The sequence below is a fragment of the Aythya marila genome, assembly GCF_965140915.1.
Source record: "Aythya marila genome assembly, chromosome: 20".
In the NCBI taxonomy this organism is placed as follows: Eukaryota; Metazoa; Chordata; class Aves; order Anseriformes; family Anatidae; genus Aythya; species Aythya marila.
Window position 1 is genome coordinate 3959935 of NC_139061.1, and position 19561 is coordinate 3979495.

General features: G+C 39.5%; 1 protein-coding gene across 2 annotated transcripts in view; it reads left to right on the top strand.

Moving 5' to 3' along the window:
* ZZEF1 (zinc finger ZZ-type and EF-hand domain containing 1) overlaps positions 1-16416 on the top strand; it is a 59487-nt gene extending 43071 nt beyond the window's left edge. For both annotated transcript variants that reach the window (XM_082776033.1, XM_082776034.1), the window contains exons 43-55: positions 714-910; positions 1447-1566; positions 2420-2608; positions 2978-3078; positions 3615-3750; positions 4833-5192; positions 7003-7146; positions 8049-8217; positions 10113-10211; positions 10995-11160; positions 12506-12656; positions 13191-13262; positions 13767-16416. In XM_082776033.1, the coding sequence (XP_082632159.1) occupies positions 714-910; positions 1447-1566; positions 2420-2608; positions 2978-3078; positions 3615-3750; positions 4833-5192; positions 7003-7146; positions 8049-8217; positions 10113-10211; positions 10995-11160; positions 12506-12656; positions 13191-13262; positions 13767-13841 (1979 nt within the window). In that variant the 3' untranslated portion in view covers positions 13842-16416. The remainder of the gene's footprint in view (positions 1-713; positions 911-1446; positions 1567-2419; positions 2609-2977; positions 3079-3614; positions 3751-4832; positions 5193-7002; positions 7147-8048; positions 8218-10112; positions 10212-10994; positions 11161-12505; positions 12657-13190; positions 13263-13766) is intronic.
* The last annotated feature ends 3145 nt before the right edge of the window (positions 16417-19561 follow it).

The following is a 19561-nucleotide window of genomic DNA, read 5'->3' on the forward strand; positions in this document are numbered from 1 at the left end:
AGAATTTTCTTTCTGTGTTTCACCTTGTTAAATGGTTCTGTCAAGCTAAATGTTTAATATACAGCAAATCAGTTGGATTCATAGGAGCAAGGGTTTTTTTTGGCATTCATGACCTAATGTTGTGAAGTTAATAAAGCAAAGGTTGTCCAAATTTAACTATTGAAGTCGTTTAAAAGACACTTGGAAAACCCAACAAACTACACTGCATTTTGATCCTAAGGAAAGATTTGAATGTAAAAGCTTGATTTTTTTTTTAAATATATAGTTTTTTTTAATTGATACCTTGAGCAGTAATTATCAGCACATTTTATTTCATCATATCAATTGCAGGTCAGAATTTTCCCCATAGTAATTGTAAAATAGGACACCAGCTGATTTGTATACTGAGCTGTGTGTGTTCGGGTACGTGCAGGCAATCAACTGTTGCAAGAAGATATCTATTCTATTTAGATAAAAATATTTTCTTAACTGTTCAATGAATTTGAAATAATTTCTGAACAAGGCCATAATTTTGCCACAGCAAAGCAGAGAGGTGGTTCTTGTTAATAATGTTAATATGTTAATATTTCAGTCTTGTTAATAGGACTTGTTATTAGTATGCACTTCACATGTGGGTTGTGTTTGCGTCTCGGCTTACTAATACGGACTGGTAAGAGATGACTTCATAACATTTTAAGATGAACCTAATGAATTCTGTCTTTCCTTTCTTGTAGTGAAAGACTACCAGTTGATTCAGAAATGTGGACAAGAAGGCAGCGATTCCCAGACCCAGCTGAGACAATACCTCCAGCACTTTGTTCTTATATCCACGCACCTTTTGCAAACCAGCATGGACAGCAGTTATGCTGAGGCAGTGGAAGCAACATGGGTCTTGTCACTTGCTTTAAAGGGGCTTTACAGAACACTTAAGGTATCTTTTGCCTGACATGTAGAATTAGCTCAGTGTCAGAAGTTTGTATTCTGTCTTTCTCAACAGCAACTTGCATGTTGATTAAGCCCATTGGGAAACTGACATAAGCTCCTGTATCTTCTGTCTCCATTTATTCCCTGTCTGTAGGGGTTGAAACTATAGCTAAAGATTACACAGCATTTGTGAGTCTAAAGTTGGGTTGTTTTTCCTCTGTGAGGGCTGATCATTCATGAAAATTGATGAAGAAATTGCAGGGATAATGCTTCACGGACTGAAACTCACTTGCCCCTTTTCTTATTCCTAATTTATATGATGAGAGAAGTCTGTAGTGTTTTGGACAGTCAGAGCAAAACAGACATACAGTTAGTACTGTGTGTCATGGTTTATACTATTAAAGTATCTGAAGTGGGGTTCTGTGTTTTTTTTTTACTTGTTTTTTGTTTTTAAGGAAATAAAGGAAAATTACTTGTACTATAGATAGGCTGTGTGTTAAGGCCTGGCAAGCATTGTGATATGTTGTCTGTCTGTATGTGCAGATTCATGGTTTTAAGGAGGTCCAAGCTGCTTTTCTTCAGTCTGGTTTACTCAAGCTTCTTGTGAAGAAATGTAGCAAAGGAACTGGCTTCAGTAAGACCTGGCTTCTCAGAGACTTAGAGGTGAGAAAATAAGCTTTTGACTTCTTGCAAAATGTAGCTTCACAGGGTGACGTGAAATTTTAATGGCATTGCACTTTCCTTCTATGAAGAAAGTGCTAAGAATATTTTTGAAAAAATGTTCATTTCCTGTATCCCTGGGTCTTCCTTTCTCTGTCATAATTGTATAGATAATAGTCTAACTTTATTAAAGATGGAGCTGATATTAATTAATCTGATCATGTTTGAAAGAATTTTGGAAGATGAGGCATTAATCACCTACTCAGTTTCATTTATAAATTTTATTTAGACTATTCTTGAAGATTCCATTCTTCAATTAAAAAAAAAATTATCTAAAAGAAAAATATTCGTTGTGTTACTCACTGGCATGTGCAAGATATTACTGCTGTGCGATATAGGGACATCAATACGTATGTGGGTGCATTGTTTCTGAATATTTAATTGCAGAAAGATAAAAGTGGTTCAATCATTAGTTGTGCTTTATCATGGGCATGAAGAGTGTGTATGGGCAGCTCTGGCTTATTAGTGATAGTTATCTCTCTTCTGTCTTTGTCTAAGAATCCTGAAACCTTTGATGTTCTGAAATGGTTAAATATTTTCTCAATTTTTTTATGCTTTTGGCTAATTACTGAAGTTGTCTTTAGTAACCTGGAAGGTGTAACTTATTTGTGAAGTGGGAAATGGTTTAAATTCATGTTCCTTTTCTGTTGTTTTCTGTTTGATTTAGGTGTTGTTTCCTTTTAGAATAGTATGTGCTAAACTCTGTCCAAGTCTTACAATGTTCTTAAAATGCTGATTGCTGATACACTAATGATATCTACAGCTGTCACACCATATGCTACCTTTTTTTGTATAGATTTTGTCAATAATGCTGTATTCCTCAAAGAAAGAGATCAGTTCCCTGGCTGAACGTGAGGATACTGAACTGGAAGAAAGGGAACAAGATCAAGATGTGGAGCAATCCATTGTTGGTTCTGCTGATTTAGAGCAGAACAAACTTGATCCTCTGGAGGGTTTGGATGAAGCCACCAAAATATGTTTCTTGGTACTTATTTTTTCCTCCTTGGAAGTCACTATAGATTTGCTAATTGCATAAAATATTTGGTAGTTTGTATGGCTGATTTTCTTCTAGATTTATATTCTGTAGGTCTGTGATTTCAAGAAATAAAAAGGAAGGAAACAGAAAATAAAACTTCATACTGAGAACACAATAATGAATGCTGTAAAATCGTTATAAAAGTTTTTGCTAAACTACTCTTCATTTCTACTAATTCAGATATTATTAAATTCATTAATTTTTAATGCATATGATAAATAGAAAATAATACCTCGGTCTCCCATAAAGAAACACATTTTTCATCTTTGCCTGAAATGTCTTTTTTTTTTTTTTTTTTTTTTTTTAAATCTCTTTCAGATGACGCATGATGCACTTAATGCACCTCTACATATTCTTCGAGCCATGTATGAGTTGCAAATGAAAAGAACAGATTCTTTTTTCCTAGAAGTTCAAAAGAGGTATGTGAAAGACTGGGTCCAATCAAAAACAAGGTTACTGTAAGATAGAGGTTGTAACTTAAAATGTGCAAGGTGCTGAATAGAAATCGTTTCAAGTATGTGACTTGGTTTACATGTGTGAAAAGTAAAGAATTGAACTCCTGTTGAGTTTTAGTTGTAATTATGGAAACAAGTCACCATCTTCTGAAATATGCTGCATGTTCTTTTCAGTTCAATAACTCCCATATGTAGGTCTACTATATCTCTAAGTTATCCTGAGAAAGAATGAACAGACCTTCATGTGACTTCTAGTAATCAAAGCATGCCTTGGAGCCATTGTGTTTTCATAGAGATGAGCGATTTTATGTCATGTAAAACCCTCTACTTGTTCAAGCTGGGAAGTTACTTAACATAATGTGACAAAATAGGTTGAGTTTAGTGAATCTTTTTAAAACAGGCAGTGGAAAGACTTTAATTTGTATTTAATGGTGTTAATTTTATTTGTATTAATTTCAAACACATTTATATGTTTTTTTTTCTTTTGTCTTTTTTTTAAGGTTTGATGGAGATGTAATTACAACAGATGAGAAGATCCGAACACTGGCTCAGAAATGGCAACCCAGCAAGCGTTTGAGGTTGGAGGAGCAGAGTTCAAAAGCAGTAGATACAGATATGATCATCTTACCATGTTTGGTGTGTATGTCTCCACTAAAAGGCACAGTTTATAAATAATTAGTTTCGGCATTTAGTAACTTCAGTTTTGTTTAGAAACTTCAGAGTGCTTTTTTTAACAACTGGAGTAATCTGTTGTTAATGTTTTATGTCAAAATGAATGAGCAGATACAACAAGAAGCAAGCATTTCTTCCTTTTAAATTCTTCTGTAAGGAAGCAAGAGAACTTGATTCTCAGGTCAGGAGAACAAATTATGATTGCATGCTGTGATTTCCTTTCCTTATACAGGAGAGATTGTATCTAATTGCTGTAAGCTTGTGCAGTTACTGTTTTACCATTGCAATGCTATCTCACAGTAACTGCAGCAGAACAAGGAAGTAATGTTGTTTTGCAGAGTAGACACTACACTTGCAACGGTGAGGTTTTATATTCAATAGTGTGGTTATCCAGTTTTTTGCTTTATTTGGGTGCAGGTTCCTGGCCAGGTCGTATCACCAGCACAATTTTATATCAGTTGCATAGTGAACTGGTTTGAGGACTTCCTGAAGTAGTTTCAAGTAATTAGAAGAAAAAATTTTAGATGTTACAACAGTTCATACAGGAGTTGTCAAATATCCACCCCTGGAAACGCTCCCAGCTTGACTGGACAAAGCCTTGAGGAACTTAATATAATTTTGAATATGGCTCAGCTTCAGGTCTTTTATGGACCAAATTGTCTCCAAAGATTCCTCTCAACTTGCATCATTCTGTGATTTTATTCTAGGGTCACAAATAGTGTGGGACTATGTTGCTTTACCTCTGTAGTTCAGCTTAAATTAGCATTTCAGGTTAGAATTATAACTGCTGTTCCTGATCATATGTACAATCATGAAAGTATCAGTGTATGGTGAAGTCTCTTGATATAAACAGTTTTTTTTGAGAAATTTCGTCCAAGTACATGAGAAATTGTACTTTGTGTTCTTTGATCATATAATTTTCTGTTTGTAAAATACAGTAATTTGTAAATTCAGCTTGCAGTCTGATGGATGAGTCAGATATCCAAACATAATCAAGGAAGGATATTGTTGAGAGTGTATATTCAAACTTTTTCTTTCTTTTTCAGTCAAAGCCTGTGCTCTGTGATAAAGCAACAGAAGAAACCAATCCAGTTGCCCAGAAACTGATAACTAACACGGAGAGTGATCTTCAGCTTAGTTATGCCAAGCAGCGTCGCACTAAGAGTTCCATACTCTTGCATAAGGAGCTGGACTCCAGAAGCAAAAAGTCTGTGAGGGACTACTTGTATCGTGTAAATGAGGCAACTGCTGTTCTTTATGCCAGGCACGTGCTGGCATCGCTGTTAGCCGAATGGCCGGATGATGTGGCAATAAATGAGGATATCCTAGATCTTAGTGGCCCAGCCCATATGACATACATACTGGACATGCTTATGCAGCTAGAGGAAAAGCAGTTATGGGAAAAAGTAAGTGAATTTCACTTGTGCATGTGAGCAAGCCCTATGCCTACATTCCACAAGCCTCTGACTAACAAAAATACGTGCAGTTCTTTTTTTCAGCTAAATTGAAACTCCAAAATTTAAATTAGTTCTGAAAAAGCAGTCAGAATCTGTCAGTGTCTTAATGTACTGATTTTTTTTTTAAACAGAAAATGAAAAAAAACAGCTCCTTGGAGACAACTCTTTCAGTTACATGGCGATAAATCTTGTAGAGAAATTGGCAAACTAGGCAGTCCATTTTGAAAGCTGATTTTTGTTCGATCTCAATGTGTGTATTGTAATACCTGCTACGCCGTTGATGGGCTGAGTGTTACTGTGGTGGAAGTGATCTCAGAATTAGAATAGAATATTGTAATGAAAATGTCAGTTGAATGCTTCACAGCAGTCGAAGCAAATCAAGTGCTAGAAATCTTCAAAAAAGGGATTAAAAATAAAACTGAAGGCATCAGTATGCCACTGAACCAATACTATGCTCTCATCTGGACTGCACCACACAACCTGACTCCCTCATTTTAAGGAAAAGATGCAGTACAACTAGAAAAGGTCTGCAGAAGAGTGGCAGGGATTATTATAGCCATGGAATAACTTCCATGTGAGAAACCAACTAGTTTTCTTGACCCTGGATCTTTGTCCTGTGGGTACTGAGGGAGGAGAAATAATAAAAAGTCTGTTCCTCCTTCTCTATAGTCTTAAAATCATGAGCAACATAGAAAAAGTAAACATCAAGTCTTATTCACTGGCCCTCCCGGTAAGAAAACAAAGGAGTGTCAGATTAAGGTAGTCAGTGGAAAGTCCAAAACAAACCAAAAGAGCTGGTGTTTGACACAGTATGTCATTAAAGTTGTTACCACAGGGTGTTTATATAGGATCAGAAAATGACAGGATGAACTGATGTAATAAAAATCTGTTAAGGCATATAAAATACAAAGGCGTAGCCTTTGACTTAGGCCATTCTACAAGTTTGTGGAGGCAAAGAATGTATTCATGGAACCACGCTGTGTACTTCCTGTGTTTTTTATATTCGTTTTTCTCAAAAAATCTATTACTGGCTGATTTGGAGGAGAAACATTTGGCCTGAGCTAATAATGGCTAGTTTTATTGGAGGAGATAACAGGTGAGGCAATGCAATGGGTTGCTGGAACGACCTGTGAAGGACCTTGAGTAATAGGACTCCTGATAAAGAACTTTTGTGCACTTTTGAAAAATAAGAAACAGTGGAGAGTTAAGGTTGTTCTGAATTATTACTTAATGTGTAGACTGAACGGCATCTATGTGTATTTTTGATGATACAACTCTTGCATCTAGCTCTTTCAAACACTGAAACCATTTGACTAATACTTAATCCTTCCTTTTTATATGTGTACTTGTACATTTTGACAACTATAGGATGCATTCTGTTCAAATTAAAACCTGTAGATATGGAAGGTAAAAGTGTCTGTTTAGCATGTTAACAAAGTTTTTAAATGACCTTCCTTGTTTACAGCTTCAGTTCACTGTGAATTAACCTTTATTCTAGCATTTATGGAAAGAGACGTCGGTAGTAGCTGTCATGTTTTTATCACTTAAAGGCCGAAAGGTCTGAAACAGAGGACAAAGTAAAATCTTCTGCACCTCTAGGTGCTTGTAGACATGTGAATTTGTCTCATTTCTTGCTGGTACCTGGATTCTCTACTCTGAAATGTTAAACAACTAGAAATGCATCAGTCATTAGCTTGTAAGTTTGCAGATGTTGCTTAGATAGCAAATTGCATTTACACAATATGCTGCTTCTCCTCAGATTCTGCAGAAAGTGCTGCATGGATGCAGTGGGAGCATGCTGGGAACGATGGCGCTGACAGCTTGCCAGTTCATGGAGGAACCTGGGATGGCAGTCCAGATGCGTGAGTCTAAACATCCTTACAACAACAATACGAATTTTGAGGTAAGTTATAACTATTGCAGTGCAATGGGCTTACATGACTTGAAGACTGAAAAATATCAAGGTGTTTGAAGCAGAAATGTGGCTGTGTTCCACATGTATAACCACGGGACTTCTGTGCTTGAAGTACCTGTGAAATAACCTGTTGTTTTTGAAGTCAGTGCCAGTTAGCTGAAGACTTGCCCTGCAAAGAAATATGTTCACTAAGGCACTTTAATAGCCACTTTAATATACTAATTTGATCATATGAAAAGCCCATAACTTAAATGGTTTTAATATGCATGTGTTTGAAGCAGTTCATATTCTTAAATGGTATCAGGGCTTTAATGAGCAAATATTTCTACTTTTCATCCAAATGTTTGTTTCTATTGGCCTGTTACTTTGTTGTGCTGTTAGGTGAAAGCTAGGAGTGGAATCTTTTTTTTTTTTTTTTTTTCGCTATATTTCTCATTTTAGAGTATATTCTGACACAGTTTCTGATTGTTCTTTTCTTGGTATTGTTTGAAAGCATTTTTCTGAGCATGCTCATGGAAATAGAGTTTGGTAAGTAATTACAGCTTCTGGGCAGCATTGGGATTTTTACTTCCCTGCAGCTAAGACTCTTCTCTTCTTTATTTTTAAAGGCATGTAAGCCTTTAGGATCTGGCAATACAATCAATATCAGAAACGAATACCACCACTAGAATTGCTAGTAATTAATTTTTACACTCAATATCTAGTGCAAGCAACAGGACATGCTTTACATTTGTTAGATTAGTTCCCTATTAAACTAACAAAGGCTTTTTTTTCTTGCTATGGAGGTACTGTAATATTCTCTATACCACTTCTGTTTGTAAGGTGAAAGTTAAATAGCTTCTTGGTAATATAGCATTACAGTATACGAAGATAACGTGTTTATTTCTCAGGATAAAGTTCAAATTCCCGGTGCTATCTACCTCTCAATCAAATTTGACTCTCAGTGTAATACAGAAGAAGGCTGTGATGAGCTGCTCATGTCCAGCAGCAGTGATTTCCAGCAGGATCGGCACAGCTTCAGTGGGTCTCCGCAGAAATGGAACGATTTTGAGCTTCCAGGTGAACATGCAGTGTTTTAAAGTACAAAAGTATTGGGAATTGCTGGTACCTGGCACTCTTGAGAGAAACTACTGAAAATGCAGATGTTACTGAGAGGTGTGAGGGAAAAACCTCCTTTTCTTGTCCCTGTGTGTTTGCTCTCACAGGCATCTCCTGCATTTATTTTTTTGAAGTGGGCTTATCTGTTGTTTTGCTACTTGACACATTCCATACTGTTTTATTTCTGACCTTTTCTTCCCCACCTCAGTCAAAGCAAGCACTTAGCTACTGGAAACAAATTTTGATCTTGATTCTGTTCCAACACAGTCCTTGTTCTGCATGATATTCACTTACATTGTTTCTGCCTTGTCTTACTTTCCACAGGAAGCACATTTTTTTTTAAACAGATAGGCTTATCTCTCGTCTCCGTACTACACTAGTGCTCAGAGCAAATAAAGAGAGAGTGCCAATGCCTTGTCTGCAGTTGTTGCCACTGAGCATAGCTGAAAAAGTCAGTCCCTTCACTGACAACTTTGGTCTGTATTCTGTAAGCACGTTTTTTATAACACGGTACCAAATGCCAGTGATCTGAGGGGCTGTATGGAGAAAGCAGCACAGATCTCATGCTTCTGATGTTAAGCTGCTTTAAACTACCGAGTTAAATGCTCTGTGGCATTGCTGGAAACTTGACATTGCATATTGTCAGTAGCTGTAAATAGATCTAGGAACTTTCTCAGCAAAGGAGTTTGGGTTACAGGGTGCAAGTTGGAAATCAACGTCTGTTCTGTAGAAATATTTTGGATTTTTTATGAACTTTTTTTCCTTCCTCTTCTTCCTCCCAAGTAGTTGCAGAGGTTTGCCAGGAAACTGAACTTTGAGGCCCATTGTTTTGGAGCAGCCTTGGCTGTGAAACTTGAGTCTCACCCTGTGAAACTTCAGTTCCAGCTACAGCTCTCTGGACTGAGGCTCGTGATTTCACTCAGCAGGGTCTAGCTGAATCCAGGCACTTGAAGGCAGCTTCTGGGCTTTACGTTTGATGGCAGGGCTTTCTCCAGGCAGTCACTGCTGTGTAGGAGTAGGAGAGAACAGTGACTCCGTTTCATAGTGAAAAGGGGAAAATGAATGGATTTGTTTATTTTTTTATTATTATTATTTTTTAAATCTTTTGTTTTGGTTTTCTTCAAATGTTTTTGAAGTCTTTCCTCCACTTGAAACTTAGAAAATTCCACACCCAGTGAAAACTAGCATGTCTGCCCAGAGTGACTTTTCAATGGAAAAGAAGGAAATTGTAAGTTTTAGCCAGATCTGACGTTACAGAGCACAACAGATAAAGATCTGTTTTGTTTAGCACTACAGCTAACTACCAGTAGTCGTCTTTGTGAAGCTGTAGATAACTACAGTGACAAAAACTTCTTGAATGTCCCACTGCACAACTGTAAACTGGTCAAGCATTTTGGTAGTTCTTCCAGCTTCAGGTGGCTAACTATTTTGTTCTGTAATGTGGAAGTCTGCAATTTTGTTTTCTGACACATAAGAGTAACGCAACTTTACTTTCACAATTTTTTCCCTTTTGCTTAGTGGACTGTGAACTTGGCTGCCCATTCAGAGGTTGTTTCTTCGTAAATCATAACTGATCCATTACACAAGTGGGAAAAGTGAAGTTCGGTTGTGTTCTTTAACTCCCTCATCTTTTATGTAGTTGACAAAAATGTAAGAGACATTGCAAGTGTTTTTATACAGTGGAAATCATTCTGTATTTTGCTTCAGTCTCTGCACATTTCATAATTAGAGGGAAAAAAAATCACCTGTCTTGAATGACAATATCTAGGATTAGTTTATTTTAATGACAAAGCGCATTTCTGATAGCAAAACTAACTCAGTAGTAATGTGTATTTTCCCCCTTCCCCCATACACAGGAGACACGCTGTATTACCGATTTACTTCTGACATGAGTAACACTGAGTGGGGTTATAAGTTTACAGTGACCGCAGGTCATCTTGGAAGGTTTCAGACAGGTGAGTGGTGTTCAGACTGTAACTGAAAGGACTTCTTGGATTTATTTTGCAGGAGCTTTGACAGACTTGGGTTTATCTGTTTTTGTTGTTGGCTTTTTTTTTTTTAAATCTGCTTCCTTCAGAATTTTGGAAATATGTAATTTGTCTTGTTCAAGCTGCAACTTGGCTAATGGCTCCTATGCTGTGACTGTATGCTAGAAATACCAAATCTTTATAGAGGCTTGGAGATAACAATTATAATAACATTACTTGCATTCAAAGCCTCGTTATAGGACAGTAATTACACACAGGATTTAGTAAGCACTCCCAGGTGCCATAATTGGAAACAGATATCATTTTAATTGTCTTTTTAAAAAGTAGTTGTCCATTAGAATAGGCTGTTTCTGGGTCTAATTTGTAGATATAGCATGGAAGGCTTTGTTAGTTTATTTTAGAGTTTAGATGTTTTTAATAGAATTGAGGATGGTGGGTGATTTGTAATCAGCAAAACTCTACTGAGTATCACATAATATTGAGGACCTGTGTTTGTTTTTCCTTACTTGGGGGCAAAACTTCAATTTCAGATAGGATTCTTGCTAACTTTTTACTTAATTTTAGTCCCAGAAAAGACTGGGTATATCAGACTGTAGTCTGGAGTTATCTCAGATTTTTGTTCTTTATTTTTATTCTTGCTTGCCAGAGCAATGCTCAATATATGGAGAAAACCATTTATGAGCAAAATGGGTCCCTAGAAAGCAATAGCTGTTTGATTTTTATTTTTTTTTTAATTTTATTTTTTACCAGGGTTTGAAATTCTAAAGCAGATGCTGTCTGAGGAAAGGGTAGTTCCTCACCTCCCGCTGGCCAAAATCTGGGAATGGCAGGTTGGGGTAGCGTGCCGCCAGACTGGTCACCAGCGTTTGAAGGCTATTCACTTGCTCTTGAAGATTGTGCAATGCAGCGCCCAGAGGTAAGCGCCCTGTTCTGCCTTGTACACTGGAAGGCAGGGTTGTATGCTGTTTGTTTTTGTTGTTGTTTTTTGCCATTTTTATTTTTTTTTAATAAACCAAAACAGGAAAAAACAAAACAAAACAGTTTCCACTTGATTTTCTAGAAATTGATTCTCTTTCTATTAGTTGTCCTCCAGAATTAAGGTGAGGATGAAATCATAAACTGGTGAAAATAATGATCTGATTCACTAATCAAGTAAATAACTTTTTAATGATTATTATAGTTGTACCATTGCAAAGCCTGTAATTGAGTTTCAGAAAGGATAGGTGTGATAGTGCTCAAGTATGCATGGCCTGAGTATTTCTGAAAATAGATGTTGTAAAAGATACTGAGTTTTTAAAGTCTTGAAAAAGTGTATTGTTGCATTAACTCATTAGCACATCACGGCTGACACCTCAGTTATGCCCTCTTTGTTTAGAGCAAACAAAACCAATAAAATGACAGCATTCTACTAGCTTACTTTGATAAAAAGAAGTCAAAGTGTACTTGCATACAGTAATAAAAATGGACAATTACATAGAACCATTGCTTACCTCTTTGTGTACACCAATCTGCATCAAAGTCTGAAAAACGGATTTTGTTTTTATTTGTAATTACAAATTTATGATATTTTCAAGTTCTTTTAGCTTCTTTTTTTTTTTTAATTAGAAAATTAAAAAAGTTTGTCCTGCTTTGTCCTGTGGACAACAAATTTAACTGGTGAAAGATCAAGTCTCCATTGTGCTTATATTTTATACTTTCCTTGTATTAATCTGATGACAGATTCTGATAGATTCTTTCCCCTCTATGTAACTGTATTTATCATTCTGTCTGTATAATTAGTGACATTTGAATTGGCTTGCTTTAACTCGGGAGTAGGAAGGAGGCAGGACTGGAGCTGTTTGTAAAGAATTATCTGTCTGCCCTAAACCAGGATGTCAGCTGCCCCGTGCTGCAGGCTGATATTGTACAATTCCAAGCAGCTGAACTAGAGCATTAAGCAAAATGATGTATGTAGTTATTTTAAAGTCCTCATTTCAGGAGGCTACTCGATTTTAGAAGAGCCATTTAGATGTGTCCATGAATATAAGGTTTTCTTCACTTCACTGATTCAGAATGAAATTCATTGTGCTGAAACACCTGACTGAATTTGGATTTAAAATGGTTCTTGTTTTTCTCCCTTGCTTTATACATCTAACTGTCAGAAATGCATGTTTTTGTTCCCTTAAATTGGAGGGGGGGAGGGGATGGTTGATTTGTTTTCTCCTACGAATAGGCTTAAGATCATGGTTACTCACTATTTCATTTAAATGACCTTTTTTCAGGGACTGTGACCTCACCTTGTTGAAGCCACTTTGGCAGCTTTTCACCCATATGGAAAACAACTTGTGTCATGATGTGACCAAGCCTGGTATTCTCCTTCCTCTTCATCGTGCACTTGCAGAACTCTTTTTTGTTACAGAAAACAGAGTTACTGTAAGCAGTTCCTTTATTTATCTCTCTCCTCTCCCCAGTGCTGGGGAATGTTATGTAGTTCAGTGTCAAACTAAATGCATTTTTCCTTTATCTTGGCCAAGTTCATCAGAGCTTTTGTATGCTTTAGAAATATGAGCAGCTTTCTCTTGTGGAGTCTGGTAGCAAATTCTAATTAAGGGGAATGTAGTTGCCTTATCTGTCATGGTCTGTAAGTAATAGTCATGACTCTTCCTTGTGCAGTTGAGGCATAGGCCATAAAGCCACTCTTAAATCAGCATTCCTCTCAGAATAAATAATTAATTTAAAGGCATTTGAATGTGGTTCCCTTTCAGCTGATTTTGGGTATTACATATGAACAGTCTGTAACTAACTGATTTCTGTAATCACAAACTCTGTTCTAGTCTAAGAGTCTTGTGTGTAGTTCAGATGCATTTGGTTCGTAGGGACTGCTAGTGATCAGCATTTTAATGTTCGTTAGTAGGATGATATTTTTGGTAGAAGTGTTGGTGCTCATTGAATGCTTTGTGCCTGCAGGAGCTTGGATCTCTACAGGAGTATTTGCTTGCCTTAAATACTGAAGATCATCTTCATCGCTGCACAGCACAGGTAATTACAAGATTGCACAACCCCGGAGATGTGTTTTTTGTAATATTTTTATGGCAGATGGAAATAATGAACAATTTCTGATAGCCCAATGGCATTTATTATACCATGACAGGCCTCTGAAGTTTGTCTGTGATGAACTGTGCACAAATGCTTTTCTCCTTTACTAGTCAGATGATGTGTCACAAACTGACTGTTGGGAAAGAACACTAACTCATTCTAATACAAGTAGTTCAATAGGGTTTATCTAATTTAATTGTATTGACCCCTCAACTGCCAAAACGTGGAAAGGGGGGTAGGGTGGGGGTGATCTTTCAGCCACTGAAAACGCAGTTGCCTCACTGAAACTGTGTGGATGTGTGACAATAAATGCAGTACCAGGAGGTAACCAGGTAGAGACAGGATGGTTAATTAATTATTTCTTTTAAATTAATAGAAGAATTTCTTCGCAGTTTTGAACTGGGAGAATGTGTGACGTGACTTAGCTTTTTTTCTTCTCTCTTCTAGGCCCTGAAAAACATTGCTGCTATCAGCCTTGCCATTAACTACCCAAACAAATCAACAAGTTTCTGGAATGTTTAATACTGGCTCAGGCCGGAGTGCATGGGATAGAGTAGTTTGTCCATAGGAACCTTGGAACAAACATCTTAACTCCGTTCAGGAAAAGTTCCTTCAGCTTCAGTGTATGAGCACTCTGCAGCCTTCCTTCCTTCCACCTTGATGTAGAATTTGTAAAAGTAAAAGCGCACTTCAATGAAAAAGCACATCTTGAAGTAACTCACGCGTCGCCTACAGTTATGTATGCACATATTGTAGCATGTTAGAGTAAACAGAACAATTCCTTTTTTTTAAATTCAAAGAAAGTAAATGAAAGAAGGTAGCTGAAGTATGAGAATGGAAGGCCCCCCATTGGTATCATCTGCTCCCAAGGAAACGATTGATGAAACCTGAAAGTTTTGAAAAGATTGAACTTAGAACGATGCAGTCAGCAGCACCTGTGTATCATTGGAGTGAAACAGGCAAACCAGAATCTGGTGGGCTGATGCAGAAATGGTCCACGCTTGAATCCTGTCATGTTTACTTTTGCCTTGAAGGCTACTACCCAGGGAAAAGAACTTTAATTATTGGTAAACTACAGGTTGTAGAACAAATGCCGGGTGATTGCATAGCAGTTAAAGAATTCCAGCTTCAGAGCATCCTTGTGCAAGAGGTTAATGTTTCTCCTGTTCTCTGATTCAATCAGCTGGATCATCTGTTCTTACCTTAATTTATCTCCGATGGTATTATTCTAAATCGTACTTTATTCTAGGGCAGAGAGCAAAGGCAGGCCTCCATTCACTAAGCAGTGGTGATATGAAGAACTGAGGAACTTGCATGTTTCTCAAAGATCATTGAAGAAATTATTCATGAGGGTTTTTTTCTTTTAATTATTTGAGTACTAGTGGCTTAAGGAGGTCCTTCTCAGCAATGGTGGGAACCTGGACTCCCAGCACTCAGGGTGGGGGTTAATTATCAATCCGGTCTTGTCTTACACAGCAATAACTGCATTACTCTTAATGAAGGTGGAATGAATTGCAGACCTTCTATGTTGAAATAAATTGGCTTTCTTCCTGCTCAGCTACACTGGTTATTCCCTTTCCAAAGAGTTACAAAGAACATAGAAGGATTTAGGGATGAATTTTGTACACCATTATGCAGTACCTATAGCTGGTCTTGTCAACCATCAATTCAGAGAACTTCCAGTGAGAATTATTTTCTTCTTCCCTTCCCCACTTCAACAATAAAATACAAAAAAAAGGCAACCAAAAACTTCAGTAGTGGAGTCTAGGTGACTGATTCAAGTTGGGTGAAGGCAGTGGCTCTGTGAGAAGGGAATATGCTTCTTGACCTTGCTTGGTGAAAAGGTAAGTGGTGCCTAAATATCACTGTGCCATGAGCACAGCAGCACCGCTTCCATGGGTGACCTCTGAATTGATGGTCTTAGCAGCTGGGTCTGGACATATTTTAAGGGCGGTCCAGTCTCCCTGTGAGATGGAATTGTGCATTATGCATCCCCTTTTCTTCAGCCTCTAGGGCTGTAGTTAAAGATGTCTTGACTTCTTTCTGTTCAGCCAGGGGAGTGTAAAGTGAGTGCTGCTTCAGGGGATGAGGTTCAATCAGGATGTCATTATTCTGCCTGAAAGATTTAAAGCTGAAGACCGAATTGTGCTGAAGCAGTTACCTTCAGGAATGGAGAGGCCCTCTTGGCAAGTGAGAATGCCAGAATTCAGGAAAAACATGCCATTTATCAAAGACCGAAAGGATGCAGAGATACTGCTCTGAAGCCCCTCTCTGAGTATACTGCAACTGAAAGTCGAAGCCCTTCTTCCTTCCAGAAGGAGCTTGTGATGGGAAGGGAATTATCGGAGTTGTGGCGTATGCTGAACGCATGGATCATTTTGTTCCCACATCTGAGTAATGTATTGGAGTTTGCAGTCTCACTGCAAGGGTGTCTGAGAGACCCATCCGTGAGAAACCAACGAGTTCACACTTCCTGGGAGCGTGAACAGATTCTGAGTTGCTACACCAAAATGAGATGTTATTACTAAGCCTGCTTTAGGGAGTCGCATCAATGGGACAGGTGAGCTTTTGAAATTGCTCTTCTTGAGCAGTAGGACTTCCTATTCACTGCCTCAGTGGGAATCGAGGGCCAAGCAGTCAAGGATATGCAACGGGCTGATTTGCTAGGGCATGTAGCATGCTGCTGAGATCTTCCTATGTTTTAGTCGAAAGAAGGCTTTTTTCTTTTTTCACATCAGGGATGAAGACTGTAAATAAACCATTCATAGAACCTGTGACGGCTCTACCATACTCACGATTTTCAGTTGGACTGTCTTTTTGCTTTCTGTACGAAGACACACGAGGCTGCAAGGATGACACAGGAGTGGCCAGTGTTCCTTACTAGGCGCACCACCTACTTACTCTACCAGCAGTAACTGGCCTTGAGTCAGTCATCTTGCCCTGAAGGGACTGTCTAGAAACGTTGTCCACTAAATATTATTTCTACCCACTAGATGGAACTGAAGGACTGTGACCTGAGTTGACACTGAATCTGTTGCTGCCTTACGACTCAATCATTCATTACGGATTTTTAAGAGACAAGGAACACTTTTCTTTTTTTTCCTGGTAGTTATAAAGAAGAAGAGAATACCAATAATGAATATTCATGATCAATCACATCTTGAAAATCCCCCCAGCACTTCCAAGTTGGATGCAGGTGATGATGCTATTGAGTAGTATAAAACTGGCTGGAAAACAGGTATGCTGAAAAAAAAAATGTGCCTAATATTAAAAATAAAATAAAATAAAATAGTTGTCCTGCCTGAATCACCTATGATGTGTTTAAGACAAACCACATTGTTCGTAATGATACCTTTGACTTGCTTTCATTAAACACTTTAAAAAGTTTTATAATTTCTTTTATTACGGGTTTACTACTTTGCAATTTTTATCAGTTGTTAAAATATATCAAACCTTTAGATTTATTCCAGTTCAGTTCAACATGTAAAAAGAAAGCTACAGATGTGGGTAAAATATGCAAATGAAGAGAAATATATTGTAAAAATTATATAAAAACAACAAAGTAACAACACAGCGTCTGTTTTTTGTTTGCTTTCCTGCTCTCCTCTCCTCACTGAGTGTTAAAGGTTTGAATTTGCAGTGAGATCCAAGGTTTTTCTTAGGAATCTTCATTTTTGGTGCCCGTAAGTAAACCTGCTTATCCTCACCCAGTGGGAATACGTCTGCCATTGCATCAAACTATGCAGGACACGTACAGCTGGAGTCTTCTTTTAAATTCCAGCCCTGCTGTTTACATTCCAGTGGCCTTATCCTAAAAACAAAGTTTTGCCATGGATACCCCTGGGGTTCAGTGCCGGTGGTTGTTTGCCTTCAAGCCTGAAATGCAAATCTGGGGCCCCAGGTGTTGCCTCCTGCTAAGCTGAGATTTGTCTCAGGACCTCTGTTCTAATTAGCAGGATTTGTCAAGGGCTGGTGCCCACCTCGTCGCCTGGGCTTAGCTTCACAGCACCCGTGGCTTAGTTTTAGCTCGAGGGAAGTTGGTCAGGGAAGGGTAAGCAAGGAAGCCGACACCATTCTTGTATTTACCCAACGCCCTGAGTTGTTTCCACTGGTTCCACATGCTCAGAGACTGGTCTCGATGGGTGATTTCACTAAATACAAATAAATTGCAGGGGTCGTGGGAGAGTGGGGACTGAGAGCCAGGTCTGAGGTTTCAGGTGCTGTCAGCAAGGTTACGAGGGGAACAGATTCAGCTCCCTCTGCAGCTACAGTCAGCCTGGTCCCAGCCCCTGGAACATAAAGCTCACAACCAAAAGGGCTGGGAGCTGTTGTTCGGATGCCCTGAGTCAAAACCATTTTTCTCCCAAAAGCTCCAGCTCAGGCTGTCAGCCAGCTTACAGGGGGAGATTTGTTAACCTGCCTTCAGGAGCTGGCCACGCTCTGCTTACACAGGAGTGAGTGATGCTGGGTCTCTGCTGAGGCAGCCACTGGCCCTTAGGTAAATAGGGGAATAGGGGAAAGTGGTGTAAGGCCATAAATAGGGCGCTTGGCACCCTCCTGCAGCCACCCCGGGGGTGCACAGGGCATCGGGGCCGCATCCAGCAGGAGCCGCGGGGCTCTGGGGAAAAGGAGCACGACCCGCCCCGGGGTTAGAGCCAAGAAGGCATTTCCCAGCCCAGTGAACGAGGGAGAGCTGCTATGAATAGGAAAGGAGTTAAACAAGAGGTGAAGGAAATCAGATTAAAGCTCATTCTTTCCATGATGGTTGGGTCTGATTTATTTAGGTCCTTCTACCGAAGGAAGCACAAATAATGAAAAGCTGCCACCCGCCTCAAAGCCAGGCTGCAGCACTGTGCTGGGGCTCATAAGCAAGTATGCAATCCAGGGAAGAATATACATTAAAAAATATATATAAAAAAAAAAATCTCCCTTCCTCTACCCAGAACCATCAATAAGCATTCCTGACAAAGAGATGGAAATCTCATAGTTTTGTAGCAGCCCTATGCATTTAGAGCTGTGTTCCCTTTGGGTTCATGGGCTGGGAGGCGCGTTTAGATTAGGATGTGCATGAAAACATGTGGAAAAAGGACTGAAATTCAAAGTTCAAATTGAAATTAGACCTTGCTGTGCCACTCAGAGGGCTGTGGGGTTCCCTGGGTGGTGGTGTGGAGTGCACCAAAGGTGCAGGGCTCCTGGCCCACCAGACACCCAGGGCATGGCCAGGGCACCAGAGCTGTTCTGCCTCTGCCCTCAGCAGCACCTTGCACACAGCAGCTCTCCCCTTCTGCCTCCAGGACCATCACAGATGGGGTCTTTCCACTCCTGAGCCAGGTGGTTTGCTGGGGAGCTTCTCCTCTTGGTGTTTAGCTGGCAATTCACATAATTTTTTGAAGTTGGTTTCTTGCTTCATTCCTTATAAATACTGCAACTATGCAATACGTGAGCTTGCATTGCACAAAAAAAAGTCTAGAGAAATATAAAATTAAAGTGTCTGCACTCTCGTGCAGGCTGCTTTCCAGGATTTTGGCACTTCCCAGGGCCTGAAGTTTAGGTGGCAGAGCCGTGCTGGGCTTTGGAGCACAGCCCCCCTTCTTGCTGTGCTGTCCCGAATGTCTGCCCTGCAAAGGATTTCTAGCTCTTTGTAACGAGTTGTCACCATTAAGGAGCTGCTGTGGAGGTGTTGGGGGCACAAATTCCACCTCACTGCCTTCCCGGGGCTGTGGCACCCACAGGTTTTGGCCTCCTCGATGCACATGGCCATGGAGCAGCTCGGGGAAGCACCCAAAGGAGCTGCTGCTGCTGCTGTGCTCCTCTGGTGCCGGCACCATGCGTGTGGGCAAAAGCAAAAAGGATGCAGAAGTGAGAGACAAGGTGGTGTGCTGGGCTTTGTGCCACACCAGGAATTATTTTGGTTAAATGTGTTCCCCCTGCATTTTTAGCCCGACCCAGTAGAACTTCCTCTGCCAGTGGGTTCAGCGGCGGTGGCTTGCCGTGCCGTTCCTGCCCCCGGGCTGCTGAGGCTCTGTTGGGGTTTTGGGGTGAAAGATCCCACGTCTGTGCCTGAGGAACCGCAGGAAACGCTTCCCCTTCTGACCTTACGCTTTCTAATCCATGAAACCACCCCACAGAGCTTTTTCTCTCTCCAAGCAGGAGTCTCACCCCTGCGATGGGCGCAGGAGGAGACTTCATCGTGCGTGTAAAGCTGGGCATTTAGTAGGGCTTCAATCCCTCCTCACACTTAT